The 17,911-nt window shown below is 38.0% G+C and overlaps 1 protein-coding gene across 1 annotated transcript; it reads right to left on the minus strand.

Annotated features, from left to right (window-relative positions):
* Positions 1-6,066: 6,066 nt before the first annotated feature.
* Positions 6,067-10,820, minus strand: LOC146906379 (uncharacterized). Its single transcript, XM_085728805.1, has 4 exons — positions 10,324-10,820; positions 8,596-9,523; positions 7,039-8,439; positions 6,067-6,612 (listed from the first exon to the last, which is right to left on the minus strand). The coding sequence occupies exons 1-4, from the start codon at positions 10,818-10,820 to the stop codon at positions 6,067-6,069; spliced, it is 3,372 nt and encodes a 1,123-aa protein (XP_085584931.1).
* Positions 10,821-17,911: the final 7,091 nt, after the last annotated feature.

The raw sequence follows: 17,911 nt of genomic DNA on the forward strand, positions 1-17,911 counted from the left end.
TTACCCAGCACTGACACGCCTAACAACGGCGACCTGTATCCAAGAATCTTCCAAGGGTCCCTCCTCTACAAGTTTTTATTGACCTCAGCCATGGGTTTGATACGTCTTCCAACGACGGTCTCTCCAAAGAGGATTTCCATATGAATATGTTATAGCACGAGCCACTACGTGCCCAATCTTCCAACATTTTGTTTGTCTCTGTGAAACTTCTCTGTCAAACTACAAACCAATCATGCATTTTCAAGCATTCATACATGCATAATCATGCATTTTATGTGCTCATACATTTAATAATCTTGTTATACCATACATACATGTTGCATTTCCTTTCAATTCAACCCAATTTCAATTTTCAATTCAATTCAATTTCAACTATCCATTCAACTCAATCTCCACTTTCAAATTCAACTCAGTCTCCAATTTCAATCCAATCTCAATTTCAATTCAATTCAATTTCAACTGTCAAATTCAATTCAATCTCAACCTTCAATCCAATCTGAATGTCAATTTAACTCAGTCTCAATTTCCAATTCAATTCGATCTCAATTTCCAATTCAATTCAATTCAATCTCAAATTTCCAATTCAATTCAATTCAATTTCGATGTCCAATTCAACTCAATTTCAATTCTCCAATTCAATGTCTATGTCTATGTCTCTGATTAATCTCAATTTTCAATCCCTCTTTCAATCTCAAACTTTCAATTCAATGTCTTTGTCAATGTTAATCCACTCTCAATTTGCTTTTGGGCCAACAATAATGGTCATGTCTATCTTCAAATCAAGTCAATGTCAACTTACTCTCAATTTGTATCTTTTCAAATCAAACTTCCAATTTGTATCTGGTTATATGTCTTGTTATCGGTCAAGTGGCTAGTTCGATCCAAAGAACAGCTTGTACTTGCTTACATGCCTATGTTTCCGGTCAAACGGCAAGTTCGATCCGAAGAACAGTTTGTACCCTGCTAATGTTTTGTTATCGGTCAAACGACAAGTTCGATCCAAAGAACAGTTTGCACCAACCTACATGTTGTGATATTGATCAAGCCGCAAGTTCGATCCAAAGAACAGCTTGTATCAACTTTTTGTCTATGCCCCCAGGTCAAATGGCAAGTTCGATCCAAATAACAGTTTGTACCTGCCTATCTGTTTGTGTTTTCAATCAAGCGACAGGTTCGATCCAAAGAACAGCTTGTATCTTCCTATATGTCTATGTCTCCGGTCAAGTGCCAAGTTCGATCCAAAGAACAGCTTGTTCCTGTCTTGTATTTCTATTCCCAGTCAGGCGGCAAGTTTGATCCAAAGAACAGCTTGTACCCATCTTCTGTTTGTATCTCTCGGTCAAGTGGCAAGTTCGATCCAAAGAACAGCTTGTACCTATCTTTTGTCCCCTGGTTTGTCTACCCTGTCAATGTCTACCTAAATCCCCAGTGATATGACATGCTCTGTAGACTCCAGTTCGTTTGTCTTGCATTCATAATCAAAATGTTGCATGGCATTCATGTTTTTGAAAATGTGAGAAGCGTATTTTTATGTCCAAAAACAGTGCAAATGTTAATATTTAAGTATCTTCGTCCCGTCAAATCAAAGACTTCGTCTCTTGACTCCCCGAACAAAGAAACTTAAATAGGGGCAGCTGTTATACCCTAATTTTGGACCTAAAAATACTTGTTCAAAATTTTCTTTCATCTTTGATATATGTCTATTACCCTTGAAGAATTGTCAATTTGCTATTGTTTACACTGACATTTTACTTTGCTTTCTCTCCCTGTGTAGCTTTAAAAATCTTTTCAACTGTGTATTTGTCTATGCTTTCTTGTATTTCAAGTCATCCAAAAACATTTTTTCTTGCATTTCAAGTCATTCGACTTTGTCTCTGATCAATTGCATATTTCTCTACATTTTATTCCAATATTATTTGCAAAATTCATGAAAAAGGGTATTTTAGTCATTTCCTGCATTCAAATTCATTTTAGTCCTTGAAAATTATTTGTGTCTTTTCAAATGATTTGTATAAGTCCTTGCTTCACTCTCATGTTAAAATCCATTTCAAAAAATTACATTTGAAGTCATTTTGAGTCAGTTTAGCCCCTAGGGGCATTTTAGTCATTTCCTGTGTTAGAATTCCTTTTAATCGCTGAAAAATTGTCTCTGAGTCTTTTAATTTGCTTGTATAAATTCTTGCTTTATTTTCCTGTTAAAAAACCATTTTGAAATTGCATTTGAGTCATTTTTTTGAGTCGTTTTAGTCCCTAGGGGCATTTTGGTTATTTCACACAAAATTTTGACAGAGAGAGGTTACTTTGAAGTACCTCATTTTTGTAATTGGTTCATTTTAGTCCTTTTTGTGTTTTTTAATCGTTTCACTTTACGTTTTGTTCATTTTACCAATTTTATTCCAATTTTATTATTATTTTTTCATTTTTTGGTCCTTTTATTTTCAGAAATTGCATTTAAGTCCTTTTGGTCTTAAATTTGTTTTTTTGGTCTGTTTTTTTATTGCAGAATGGTCCCTATTAGTGTCAAGTCTTTTTTTTAGTCCATTTGTCTCAATTGCAGATTGGTCCTTTAATTTCAAAGAATTGCAGATTAGTCCAAAAGTTTGTTATGAGTCCAAGTCCACGTGTTAGCTTACTACTGGTCCAGAAAGCCACATGGCAACCTATAAAAGGCGCATTCACTGCACAAGTGTCAGAAGGATCAATCAGGCAGTGCCAACTCATAAACACATCCACATTTCTCTCTCCCATATCAAAGAATCAAAGTCCAGAAAGATCCCAAGAACATGATGAAGGTTCGAAGAACCTAACAAACCCTAACCGTTCCAGATTCACCAAAACAAACACGAAATCAAAAAATTCATCATCAATTACACAAGAATCAACGAAATTTCTCAGAGAATCAAAAACCAAAACCATTTCAATTCAACAAATTTTCACCAATTTCAATTGGATTCGTGTAAGTTCTCAGTGATTTTCTTCGAAAATCATCATCATCGAACTGCATCTCTCTTCTTGCAATTCGAGCTCAAAGGCGATCACAAGAAGGAGATTAAAGGAGAGAAGAAGAAGGATCAAAGCAAGATCGAACCAGAGAAGGAGATAGAGGAGAAAGAATCAGACCAGTGTGTCAAAACAGATTCACCGTCGTGTCTTTTCAGTTGAAACAACAACGAAGCGTTCACAAGAAGATCAGAGAAGAATCAAGGAATCTTCCTTCGTCTTCCTTTGAATCTCCAATTTCCAACAGGTAAACACGTTAAACTCCTCAGTTCTTTCCTTTAAATACATCTGCGAAGTCAGATCGAAGTGAATCGGTGTGAATCTGCACTTCTTTCCTCGTTTTTTGAAAACGTTTGCAAATAGAGGAAGAGGTGAGGATTCACATCGTAAAAACGAACACCAAAGCATCGTTTCAACTTGTTCTTCGTCAGTCTCAACATAACCGAACCCTAAAAGTGTAGATCTAGGAAGATCTACAAATTTTTTGCAAAAAATAATGAAAGATTCAGATAGAGGACGAAGAAACAAGTGTTACGGTGTTTCAGTTCTAAAGAAAACGTTTAAGTTGAATGTTCATCGGAGTCTGGAGGCTACGTCGGAGAAGATGAAGTTTTCGACCGGTATTCATCCTCTCCGGCGAGCTCTTTGCAGAGCTTTGAGAGAGAGAGAGAGCCTTAGAGAGAGAAACTAGGGTTAAGAATGAAGGGAACCGACCTCTTTTTGCTTTTATAGAGGCCTGAACCGAACTGGTTCATTCGAACCGGTCTGGTTCACCCTTAGTCCACGTGTTTACGCCGTTTAATCTAGGGTTCTGGGGACTGGATCAATCCAACGTCCCTGATACGTTTGGATGATCCAGGATCCATATTCCCTTGGGCCTGGGCTTGGTTTCTGCGCATACTGCTTCTCTTTCATGTTTTCTTGCTATTTCATATGTTGCTTTTTACTTTTTACACCTCTTTTGACTCAAAAATCTTTTTATAAAAATATCTAAAAATTCTTGTGTGTTTTCAAAGTGTTTCTTGATATTTTTGTGAGTGTTTTACATATTAAAATTGATAAAAGAAGAATATACTTGACACTTGTGTTTTGTTTATCTTTCTTGTGATTTTTTTTACTATATTTTGATATGATAATTTGTTGAATTAATATGGATGCTTGATGTGCAAATTTGTGAATACGTTAGTCTCTGAGTTGATTTTTTTACTGATTAGAGAATGCAATTTGTTGATTTCTTGTGGTGCAAGTTATGTGGATATTGATTGTGGAAATTAAATGCCAAATATGCCTAAGATATATCATGATTCTTGACTTGAATGTGTTCTTATAATTCTCATATTGTTGATTGTGACAAAAATCTTTGAACATTGTCATGATATGGGAGTTATAGGTCATACATTTGTCTTGTTATCATGATAAATTTTAGGTATATTTTGCTAAGAGTTTAGTCACCTTGTTGTCAAGTTTTTGCTACTATGTTTAATGTTCCTTTTGCTTATAATTTTCATGCTATTATACCTTATTCTACTAACCATTTCATTTCATGTTTCATTCGTTCATAAGCATTCCTCATCTCACTTCATTTCTATAGCTTTAAAGACTTAGTATGTAAAATCTAGGGATTTTGTAATTTCTTTATATTTTTAAATTCTTGCAAGACCAAAACATGTATCTAGGCCAATGATGTAAAGGACAATGGACTCTAATGATGTACACCGACACAAGCATCGACACATGCACACACATCACATAGATACCTTAGATGTATGATTAGGATATGCATGCCTTAGATGTATGTTTAGGGTTTGAATGATTTAGATGTATGTTTAGGACTTGAAACTTAGCAAAAAATTATTTTTCAAATAAATATGAACAATATCACTCAAATCATTTTCTCAATAAACTTTAGGATCAAATCCCATTGAATTTTCCTTTTCCTTTCTTAAATAAAATCTTAATGAATTTTAGTCATACTTAGACCTTTTTGCAAAATAACTAATTCAACCTCACAATTTCACAATCTTATGCCCTGGAGGCCTCTCTCTCTCATTCTTCAAATTCCAATTTTCAAACTTAAAATCAACCAACAAAAACAAAAAACATTTTTTGGAAGAGAACTACGGTGGATTTGATCCCTTAAAAGGGTACGTAGGCAAGGAAACAATATTCCTTCAATTCAATTAAAACAAAAATTCAAACACTTTCTTCTCCCTCCAATTCTTCACTTAGTAAACTCTTAGGTGTAAATATCATTGTTTCAAATAGCATTTAAAAATAAAGCGCGCGCGTAGAAAGTAAAGACGGTTCCTATAGGATACTATAGTCGTTATGGGTGCCTAACACCTTCCCGTAGCAAAAACAACTCCCGGACCTCGATTCTCAAGGGTTTTGCTTATTTTTTCCCTTCCCAAGAAAAAATGAGATATCAAAGGTTAAAAAGGTTCAAACGTAATCAATGTTTGACACCCGAAAACCAAGATAAAACATAGGTATATATAGACAAAGGGTCATCGTGCCACGTTAGGTAGTGGTCGTGCCACGAAGCTACTTGTAACGGTCAAATGATTTCAAAACTTCCCACTCACGTGCCACGATGCAAGAAAACGTGGCACGATCATAAGTCTGGGTAGCATCATGTCACGATCATAGAACCATCGTGCCACGTTCATAGTTCTTCCAGCAAACGTGCCACGTTTTGAGAGGGTTCGTGCCACGAAAATTCCAATGGCGAACCTTGGGAAGTAGCTCTCAAAACGTGCCACGATGAAGAACCACCGTGCCACGTTGGTCTAGACTTAGAAATTTTTTTTCTTTTTCAGCTTTCAAAAAATATTTTTGCTGTTTTTGTTTTATGAAAATGCAATAAATAAATATAAACAATACCTTAGCGGATCTAAATCCGATGGGTTGCCTCCCATCCAGCGCTTCTTTACAGTCATTAGCTTGACTTATGATGACCCCTAAGGATCATTCAACACCACTCCCGCTCTATTCTTTGGGAGTTCACCTCCAAGGTACGGTTTCAGCCTTTATGCGTTTACCTTGAAAGTTTTTTGTTCACCAGGCTTATTCAGCTCCACAGCTCCATAAGGAGACATGTCTACAATCACGAAATGGCCCTGACCACTTGGATTTTAACTTTCCGGGAAATAACTTCAACCTGGAATTAAACAGCAAAACAAGTTGTCCAATATAAAACTCTCTCCTCACTAACCCCTTGTCATGATACCTCTTAGTTCTCTCTTTGTAAATTACGGCGTTCTCATACGCACTCAATCTCATCTCCTCTAGCTCATTAAGATTTAACAATCTTTTCTTTCCAGCTAAAGTTTGATCAAAATTTAGGGCTTTGATATTCCAATAAGCTTGATGTTCCAATTCAACTGGGAGATGACAAGACTTTCCATAAACCAACTGATAAGGGGAAATCCCAAGGTGCGTCTTAAACGCAGTTCTATATGCCCAAAGAGTGTCATCTAACTTCCAAAACCAATATTTCCTAGAATACGCTACAGTTTTCTCCAAGATTTGTTTCAACTGACGGTTTGAAACCTCCGCTTGACCACTAGTTTGAGGGTGATAGGGAGTTGCAGCTTTATGTTTGATGTTAAACTTTTTAAGCACAGTTTCAAGAAGATTGTTGCAACACATGGTATCATTAGCAACACATGGTATCGCTTCAACCCACTTGGTAACATAGTCAACACACACAAGTATGTGAAGATAAGAGTAAGAGGAGGGAAATGGTCCCATAAAATCTATTCCCCAACAGTCAAAGGGTTCAACTTCAATGATTCCAGTTAGGGGCATTTCATTCCTCTTAGAGATACTACCTGTTCTTTGGCATTCGTCACACCGCTTTACAAACTCTTGGCAATCCTTGAAGAGAGTCGGCCACCAGAAGCCACTTTGCAAGATTTTTGCAGTGGTTCTTTCTCCACTATGGTGGCCCCCATAAGTTGAGCTATGGCAGTGCCACATGATACTATTAGCTTCCGTACCTGTAACACAACGTCTAATCAAACCATCAGCACTTACCTTGAATAAATAAGGATCATCCCACAAATAGTGGTTTGCATCCTTGAAAAACTTTTTCCTCTGGTGCTGCTCCATGTCATCCGAATTTATGTTACCGGCCTTAAAATTCGCCATGTCGGCAAACCAAAGCCTTTCTTCAATAGCCATCAGCTTTTCATCCGGGAATTCGGCCGTGATGGCCTTCTCTTTCTTTGTCCCCTCCTGATTTTCCAACCTTGAGAGGTGATCAGCTACCACATTCTCCACTCCTTTCTTGTCACGAATCTCCAGGTCAAAATCTTGTAATAAAAGGATCCACCTCAACAGCCGAGGTTTCGAATCCCCTTTCGTCAAGAGATATTTAATAGTTGCATGATCTGTAAAAACAATGACTTTGGAGCCTATTAGATAAGAACGAAATTTTTCCAATGCAAAGATTACTGCAAGCAATTCCTTTTCAGTAGTGGAATAGTTCACTTGATTTTGATTTAAAACCTTGCTTGCATAGTAAATTGCATGGAATTTTTTTTTCTTTTGTTGGCCTATGACTGCACCAACAGCATAATCACTTGCGTCACACATAAGTTCAAAAGGTAGTTCCCAATCGAGTGCGATGATTATTGGTGCAGTCACCAACTTGTTTTTAATCAAAGAAAAAGCATTTAAACATTCAGAATCAAAATCAAAATCATTTTCTTTGACCAAGAGGTTACAAAGGGGCTTGGAAATTTTTGAAAAATCTTTTATAAAGCGCCGATAGAAACCGGCATGCCCCAAGAAACTCCTAACTCCTTTATCATTAATGGGAGGAGGAAGTTTCTCTATAACCTCTATCTTGGCTTGATCCACCTCTATGCCTTTAGCACTTATTTTATGCCCCAAAACTATACCTTCGGTAACCATAAAATGACATTTTTCCCAATTCAAAACAAGGTTAGTTTCGGTGCATCTTTTAAGTACATCATTTAAGTGAAACAAGCATTGATCAAAAGACTTACCAAACACATAAAAGTCGTCCATGAATACCTCAATGTTCTTCTCTATCATGTCAGAGAAGATGGAGAGCATACACCTTTGAAAGGTCGTCGGCGCATTACACAGCCTTAAGGGCATTCTCCTATAAGAAAATATACCAAAAGGACAAGTGAAAGCAGTCTTTTCTTGATCTTCCGGAGCCACCGCAATCTGATTATACCCCGAATACCCATCCAAGAAACAGTAAAAGGCTTGGCCAGCCAACCTCTCTAGCATTTGATCCATGAATGGTAGTGGAAAATGGTCTTTCCTTGTTGCGGAATTCAATCTCCGGTAATCTATACACATTCTCCAACCAGTGACAGTGCGTGTGGGTATCAATTTGTTCTTTTCATTAGCTACCACCGTCATTCCTCCCTTCTTTGGCACCACATGAACAGGACTTACCTAAGAGCTATCAGAAATAGGGTAAATCATACCTGCATCCAACAACTTTAACACCTCTTTCTTAACCACTTCCTTCATTGTCGGATTTAGTCTCCTTTGAGGTTAAACCATAGGTTTGTATTCAGCCTCCATATGTATTTTGTGCATGCAATAGGCTGGACTAATACCCTTTAAATCAGAAATGCTCCATCCCAATGCTCCTTGATTGCTTCTCAACACCCTCATTAGTTTATCCTCCTCTAGAGGTGTCAATGTATTACTAATGATTGCTGGCTTGGAAAAATCATCGCTAAGAAAGACATACTTCATGTGGGAAGGAAGTTCTTTTAGTTCTGGATTTTTTTCTTTTGCATTGTTCAAAGTTTCCGATCCCCCATACTTTTCACCAAGGATGTCTTCAAGTGGTGGCGGTTGCATTTGTTCTTTGCTTGCCTCAAGTTGCTTAACACAATCTTTCACCTCAACATCTTCAACATCTTCATCATTCTCTATAGAATTAACAATTGTTTTCTCCATAGGTTGTGTTGGTTGAGGCTCACGAGAATCATCTTCCACTATTTCATCAATAACATCAATCAGGTAGCACTTAGGATTTTCAGCTCGATGTTTCATGGCTTCAAAAATATTAAACACCACTTGCTCGTTGTGGAATCTCAACATAAGTTGGCCCATTTCAACATCAATTAGAGCACGACCTGTTGCAAGGAAAGGTTTTCCAAGAATGAGTGGCATGTCTTCATCTTCAGCCATATCTAGAATCACAAAATCAGCAGGAAATACTAGCTCATTGACTTTGACTAGCACATCTTCAAGCACACCAAAAGGGTGAGATATTGACCGATCAGCTAGAGTGAGGGTCATCCTTGCTGGCTTTGGCTCACCACATCCAAGCTTCTTCATCATTGAAAGGGGCATCAAGTTTATACTTGCCCCTAAATCACACAAAGCTCTACTAATATCTATCGGCCCAATGGAACAAGGGATAGTGAAAGCACCAGGATCTTTTAGTTTGGGTGGAAGTATCTTTTGAAGAATGGCACTACAATTTTCTGAAAGTGCAATGTTTTCATCATCCTTTGGCTTCCTTCTTCCAGTCAACAAGTCTTTCATGAACTTAGCATACATAGGCATTTGATCAAGGGCATCACCGAAAGGAATATTCACCTGAAGTTGTGAGAAAAGTTGCATGAACTTTTTGAATTGACCTTCCTCCTTCTTCTTCTTCTTAGCTAAGTGAGGGTAGGGAAGTTTCACATATGATGAAACAACTTGTTGCTTATCTCCATCCTTAAATATTTGGCTCTTAGACTTCCTCAATATTGAGTCTTCATCAATTAATTTCTCACTTTTTTCTCCCTCTATTTTTTCTTCCTTTCATTTTCGACTACTCCTTGATCATTCTCCTTTTCAACTACACCATGTTCAATTTCTTTTTCAACTACACCCTCATTATTCTTTTCAACTACACCATCCTCCTCTACTACTCCGTCAACTTTCTTTGGAGCCTTGGGAACTAAAGGTTCAAGAACCTTTTTGCTCCTTAATTCAATAGCATTGCAAGACTCATTTTGAGGGTTGTCTTTCGTGTTACCTGAGAATCCCCCTTTGTTTTGTTCAGCCAATTTCTTAGCTAATTGCCCCAGCTGAGTTTCAAGCATCTTTCTAGAGGCTTCATTGGTCTTTTTTTCAGCCTCTTAACTCTTCTTCATCTCTTCAAAGTTTCCTTGTGTCATCTTCATGAAATTGATCATAGTCTCCTCAAGAGCTGAAGGCTTTATTTGTTGTTATTGTGGAGGATTAAGCATTTGAGAATTCAAAGCATTGTTATTCGAGTAGCTTAAGTTGGGATGCTTGTTGATGCCCTGGTTGTAGTATTGATTTTGCCTTTGATAGCTCCCCATGTAGTTGGCTTCCTCACTAGTCCCTTCAGGTACACACTCTCCATTAGCATGTCCTTCACCACATAAGTCACACCTAATTGCAGCCACTTGTTGTGGCTTGTGAGCTAAAGTGAAACTCTGAAACTCCTTAGTTAGAGTCTCTATCAGTTTGTTCATGGCTGCTTGGTTGGCTAAGATTGCAGTTTGATCACTTGCCCCAAACACTCCTCTTTCTTTGTTTTTCGCTTCAGCATGATACTCATTGCTAGCCATGTTTTCAATTAGAGCTTGAAGTTCAAGATCAGTTTTACTCTTAAGACTACCTCCCGCGGAAGCATCTAAGAACATCCTAGTGTTAGATGTCACTCCTTCAATGAAGATTTGGAGGTATTGTTTCTCAGTGAACTCATGGTTAGGGCATCTCTTAAGAAGCAAATTGAATCGCTCCCAAACATCATATAGTGACTCATTCTCCCCTTGCTTGAAGTTTGAAATCTCCATCTTCTTATCCCAATATTTAGACATAGGGAAGTACTTCTTGAGGAACTTAAGCTCTAGCTCCTCCCGTGTTTGCACAGTCCCATTGGGTATAGTTAACAACCAATCTTTTGCTCTGTCGGTCAAGGTGAAGGGAAATAACCTAAGTTTCTTTTGTGCATCGGTCACAGTGGCTGGTTGTACTCAAAACTCACAAGTTTCTGCAAAGCGGCTCAAGTGTTCATGTGGGCTCATGGCCGCGGTCCCATCAAACTGTTTGTCTCTCAACGCATTCAGAACGGTGGTTTTGATGTCAAACGCAACGGGGTTTACAAGTTGAAAAGTGTGGGTCAGTTGTCCACGGTGAGTAGCTAACCCATAGTCTCCCAATTTTGGTCTTGGTGATACAGGTTCTCCCATAGTTGTAGATTTAGGAGAAGAGATTGTTTTAGATTCAGTAGTAGTCGGCTCCGGTATTGGTTCCCGTACACCCGGTGCAACGGATTGAGATAACCTTTGTAACCGGACAGCTTTCTGAAGTGCTCTAGCAGTCCTTTCTATCTCAAGATCGTACTCTAAGTCGTCGGAGCTCTGTTTACCTCACATAAACAGCAAAATACCTTAGTAGCACTGCACAACACAAAAATAATGAATGAATACTGAAACAAAGAAAACTTTAAAAACAGAAAATTAAATTGCAGAAATCCTAAATTATAACGTAATTGCCTTTTTGAAATAATTCAACAGTCCCCGGCAACGGCGCCAAACACTTGATAGAAATCTGGCAAGTGTACCAAAAACTACCGAAGTAGTAATAAATATCGATCCACAAGGACTGTGTTAATTTCAATTCTATCAAACGCGTTATACGTTAGGATGTGTAAAGTTTGTATTGGTTGCCTTAGGCAGAAAAGTTTGGTTTTATCAGACTTCGTTGAAATAGAAAAAGTTCGAGAGAAAATTATATTGAGATGAATGATTAAGCCGGTGAATCCGTTATTGCTCTATATGAAAAGTCTACCTCTCTTTATTCTTAATTGCTACTCAATTTTTACGATAAATTAACTAAGTGGTTTTGATCAATCTCTTGACTCAAAACCCTTTCCTAAGTTATAACCCTATTAATCTCTTAACTAGATTGAATAACCGTGGAAGCGATGTTGGAACGTTAATTCATACATCATAACTCTCAATTTCCTATCTCTAGGTTCCTAGTGTTGAGTTAAACAAAGTTACTATATCAGGATTAAAAGCTAGGGCTAGTAGTCATTCAATTCCTAACATCAATTCATGTGATTGCAAGAAGCTAGGGCTAGTAGTCATACAAAACAATAACATGAAAGGCAATAACCACAAGCAATTCTGAATAAAAACTGAATAGCATTGATTATAGAGAGAGTTCAACTACAAAATCATATATTACAATAGTTTCATCATGGCTTAATCAAACTAAGGGTTTAGCTACTCATAACTAAACAATCATAAGCATAAACAAGAGAAAACATACATAAATCTAACCAACGGAGAGTTGGTATGAGATTCAGGGCTTGTTCCTTGGTCTCCTGCCGTCCTCAGTGCTCAAAATCGCAATAATAATCGGTACCTGATAGCGCCAAACCGCAAGTGCACGGCCTATCGAAGTAATAGTAGTAAGTAGAGTTATCGTTCCGCTAGGGAGTTGGTCAATCTAATTAACTTTTAGAAAATGATTAGAGGAGAAAGAAATAGGAAGTTGGAGAGTGCAGTTTTTGAAAGTAAATAACAATAATATTAAAAAGCCTCGGGATCATTGGTTCATCATAATAACGAATCTTTTCACAAGCAAGCCTTAAACTTATAATTATATGTTAATCTTAATTACTAAGGACAAGTTTCTCTTTAGCATATCACAGCTCCTCTCGAAGTCAGTGAGTGTATCCCTCCAACAACCACACCTATTCTCATGGGTGATTGCCTTTGGGACCCTTGAAGATCGAAACTTTATGTGTCCCAAGGTTTGCTAGACTATTCTCATGTTTCGCAATCCTTGTCTAAATTCACTTGATCGGATATCAAAGCTCCGCGTTCGCTTTATGAATTGATATCTGTGATGATGAATTAACCATTATCAAACCCTCCGCGTTCGCTTCCACAGTTTGATAATAATTAATTCATGTCAAAACGGTGAATTTAGATTAGGAATTAAGGTAACAAATAATTAGGGTTTAAGGCTTGGCTTGATCCGGATTACGTCATTAGACTTATCCAACAATCCCAAGACAAAGAAGTCTACTCACTCATGTTCATCGTAGACATGGGGGAGGAAGAGAGAATGCGATAAAAATAAATTGCAAAGGAAGTAAAAGGAAATAAAGACTTTTTATTGAAATAATGCTTGAAATAAACAAAGTAAAAGGTGAATGTTTATGGTGGAGAGCTACTCTATTTATAGCTTTACAATCAACTTAGAAACTAAGCAACTAAAAGGGTAAAACAGTAAAGCTGCAACAGGGTAACGTGGGCCCGAAGAAAAAGCAGCAAAAGGGGCTTCTGGAGGTGGCACGGCCGTGCCACATGTTGGCACTGGCCATGCCAAGCTTCTGACTTGGTGGGAACATATTTTTGTTCCGTATCTTCGTATTTTCGCACTGTATTTGCTCCAGTCCTCTTTCTTTTGCTCCAAGACACCTTCTACCATATATTCGTTCATAAAATAAAATAAAAACCAATTTATAGTAAAATATTCTAATAGATAAAATCAAATCAAATCTTATTTAAAACTAAACTAAATAAAGCATTAAAATATACTAGTTTATGACTCATCAAACTCCCCCACACTTGAATCTTTGCTTGTCCTCAAGCAAAAGGCAATAGACATAGCAGCAACAAAAGATTTATTCATGGCAATATTAAGAACACATGTCTCAAAAGAAAGGCTTTGCTTCAAGTACACTAATTACAATTTCAAATGCTTCTCATGAACCTATTCTACCCAACATCAAGTCTCAAGTGAGTGTGTGTGTGCAGTCCAACCCTTTTATTGCTCCTGTATAAGACAGATATTATGAGGAATAGGTTCTATCCTTAGTGCTAAAGTAACCGAGAAAAGTCCTTTCTTCATTTCATATAAGAGTGATGGGAATTTAAGTTAAAACTAGATTAGATTAACAATTAACCACAAGGGGCTGCAGATGCTTAGGGACTATCTATCCTCGTAGGAAGTCTTCTCGGATGTAATTGTCCTTTCCCCCTAGATTCAAAATCACCCTAAGCAGTGCTGCAAAATTTTATTTGTTTCATCTCCGCGTAGGAAGTCTTTTTGGATGTAATTGTCCTTTCCCCCTAGCATTGATGAATTTATTTTACTTTCAGTTCAAATTAGGGAGTCACCACCACAATTAGGAAGTTAGGGATTGTCCTTTCCCCCACATGTTGGTGCCATTCTCCCGCCCCATTTTAACTTTAACAATTCAGGATATAACAATTAAGAACATAGATTAATTTCCCACACAAACTTATACTACTTTTACTCTTAAGACTTTAAAGGGTCTAAGTTAACACTAAAGATAGAACGTGTTCCTTAAAATACCTATTCATACATTTGCTCAAGGATTGCAACCGGGTGCTTTTCCCATTGGAGAATTTCACAATAAAACAAGACATGGGTATAGCAAGAACATAAGAAACACAAGAAACTACCTTCATGTACAAGAAGCAACCTAAAGAAGAGACAAAACAAAAAATTTCATGCCATTTTTTGCATTAAAACAAGCTACTAGTCATGCCTCTTGCTATAAAAACAAAACAAAAAGAATAAAGTTCAAGGGAGTTTGGACACTACGACTCTAGACACTTTATTAGCCCCCCCCCCCCCCCCCCCCCACACCTAGGGGAAGCATTGTCCTCAATGATTCAAAATTGAAAAGAAATTAAAAGAGAAGAAGAAGTAGAGGAAGAAGAAAGAAGGAGTAGAAGGAGAGTAGTAGAGAGAGAGAAGAAGGGAAGAAAGGAAGAGGAAAGCTCACATGTTATTGAGGTCCATAAGGAGGACCTTGAAGTTGGAGGTGTTGCATCATCCGACGGAGCATCTCATTATTTTTATCATTGACACGGTTGCCCCTTTGAACTTCATTGCGAAGGCCGGAGATCTCAACACCTTGCCTTTGTTGCTCGGTGCTCATCCTCTCGATTTCATTGTGAATCCATGTCCATCTTTGATTTTCAGTAAGCTCACCGGCTTCATGGCCATGGTGCCTCTCTTGGTGCAAGTTAGCACCCTCTCCTTCATCATGGTGCAAGTTAGCACCTTCTCCCTCATCATCATCTTGCTCACCAAGAACCTGCACATCATTAACATACAACCAATTTTCTTCCACCTCGGTGGTAGTCCGAGATGGGTTAGGCAATAAAAACATGATTGGCACATTTAGCTTAAGTTGGTAATGAAGGGGTGGACGATGTTTGATGAAATTCATAGCAATAAGGGTTTCTATGTTAAGCATATTGTTTCCCTCAATTGGTTTGATACCCTCATCTTCACCCACTCCAAAACACCTAGCTATATATGTAATGATGCCACCCACCACTATGTCTCCTCTACCGGCCGGTCTAGTACCGACAAAGTCTAGGTGATCAATCAAATAAAAACAAGTATTGACGGGGTGGTTGTAGAGCATTGCCCATAACATGAAAAATTCATCGGTTCTAGTGTTTCCTAGCACGGTTCTACCCCAAATAGTGCAAGCCATTACCCTCTGAAGGTACCTAAGTACAGGGTTGTGAATGTTGCTAGCTTTGTTCGCCCTAGGGACGTATTTGTTAAGACCAGTGATTTGTTTCCAAAAGGCAGCTGGGTCATAGTTAATCGGTTTTAGACTAGGATCCCAATGATCATGAATATATCCTTCATTTGCAAAACCTAAGGCCTCACAAAAGTGCTGAAGTGACATGTCATAATCAATATTCATCAACCGGAAAACAACTCTATGGTTACGGTTATCATAATCCAACTTATCTTTGGTAAAATCTATTGAGCTCAAGAATTCATAAGTGAAATTTTCATAACCCCGCATAGGTTTCAGCAATTCAGTCCATCCTAACTTTCCTATCAGCCTAGAAACATCATCAAAAAGCTCTAGCACATCCAAAGTATTGGGATCAGGATAATGAGAAGGATGCAAGTGTTTAGAGATGAGATTTTTATACCTGTCCCTTTGCTTGTTGTTTTTGAACTGGATTCCATGATTCTTCACTTGTGCTTGCTTCTTTGGGGGAGGTCCTCCTTGAGAGCTTGCTGGTTCCTTACCACTTCTTCTTGAAGCCATTGACCCTTGTTGGGATTGGTTTTGAAGGTTTAGGGTTTGGTAAGATTTTTGGTGGAAAGGATTGGTTTAGGGTTGGGGTTGATGTTGAAGGAAGGTTTGTTGGTTTGGATGTGGAGATTGGTTAAGGTTTTGTGGTGTTTGGGTTATGTTTTGAAAGATTAGGGTTTTGGTGAATTATGGGTTTGGATGGATGAAAGATGTTTTTGATTGGTGGTTTTTGTTTTGGAGGAAGTTTGTGATTGATTGGTGAAAGATTTGAGTGATTTGGGTGAGAATTGAGGGAGATATGAGGGTTTGAAGTTTTGAAGGTTATGGAGGTTTAGAGAGAAGTTTGAAAGTAGAGAGAGGTTTGTGGTTTGAGAATGAGGAAAAAGAAGAGAAAAATTTATGTATATAGGCACAAGAGGTCGGGCACGGCCGTGCCACCGATTGGCACGGGCTGTGCCATCTTTCTGACTTCAACATTGCCTTTTTCCTTAAAAACTTGGCACGGCCGTGCCAATGCTAGCACGGGCCATGCCACCTCTCTGGTCCTAGGGGCTTCAGAATTCTTCAATTTCTTGATTTTTTTCGAACTACACTTGGACAATTACCTACAAAACAACTTAAAACAAAGAAAAACAAAACAAAAACAATTAAATGCGTGGGTTGCCTCCCACGAAGCGCTCTTTTAATGTCATTAGCTTGACGCTATAAAACGTTCTTTCACAACATGATCGTTAAACATGCAACAAGAGTAAAGAGCGGGACCCTTCATAACATTTTCCAACTCAAATCCTACCATCTTATCACTCACTTGGAATACTATCCTACCGTTCTTAACATCTATGAGAGCACCTGCAGTGGCTAGGAAAGGTCTACCTAGGATTATGGGGACGTCTTCGTCCTCCGCAATGTCAACGACTACAAAATCAGTTGGGATATATATCCCTTCTATCTTAACGGGTATGTCCTCGACAAATCCTACAAGTTTCATGGTAGAACGATCAGCTAGCTTTAATTCCATTTCGGTAGGTTTCAACTCTCCTATCCCTATCCTTTTAAGAAGAGACAAAGGCAGCAAACTAACACTAGCTCCTAAGTCACATAAGGCTTTGTTTATGGTTTCATTCCCAATTTCACATGGTATGGCAAAGCTACCTGGATCTCTAAGCTTAGGGGGTGCTTCCTGAATGATTGCACTAGTTTCCTTGGCCAAGGCTATTGTCTCATTATGCTCTATAGCCCTTTTCTTTGAAAAAATTTCCTTTAAAAACTTGGCATATAGAGGTATCCTAGACAAAGCTTCAGCAAAGGGAAGTTTAATGCAAATCTTCCTAAGTATGTTAACAAATTTTTCAAACTTACCCTCTAGTTTAAGCTTATCAAGATTTAAGGGGGATGGAGTTTCGGTTTCTTCAAGCGGTTTTGCTTTTTCTATCACAATTTTATCACCTAAAGGCTTGACACTTTCTTTCCCAATGTTTTTAACCTTAGCAAAAGTTTCATTTAACTTACTACCCCCAAAAGATATGACATTAACTTGGGCTTAGATTTTGGCTTCGGTTTGACCAGGAAAGACTCCCGGTGTTTGGGAAGAGGTAGCCACTTGTTGGGCTATTTGAGCGATTTGAGTTTCAAGCATTTTAGAATGAGTAGCAATAGAATCAACCTTGGTATTGAGCTTGGAAAGAGAATCATTCAGAAATCCGGTTTTGTTTTTAAGTTCTTGAAGTTGTTTGGTTTGGTTGGCAATAGAGTTTTCCAACAAAATTTCTAAATTGGATTTCTGAGTGAATCTTTGGTTGTTTGCATAACCGGGTGGTGCTACTT

The sequence above is a fragment of the Medicago sativa genome, chromosome 7 (genome assembly GCF_051527215.1).
Source record: "Medicago sativa cultivar Bolivia chromosome 7, Bolivia_mono, whole genome shotgun sequence".
NCBI lineage: Eukaryota > Viridiplantae > Streptophyta > Magnoliopsida > Fabales > Fabaceae > Medicago > Medicago sativa.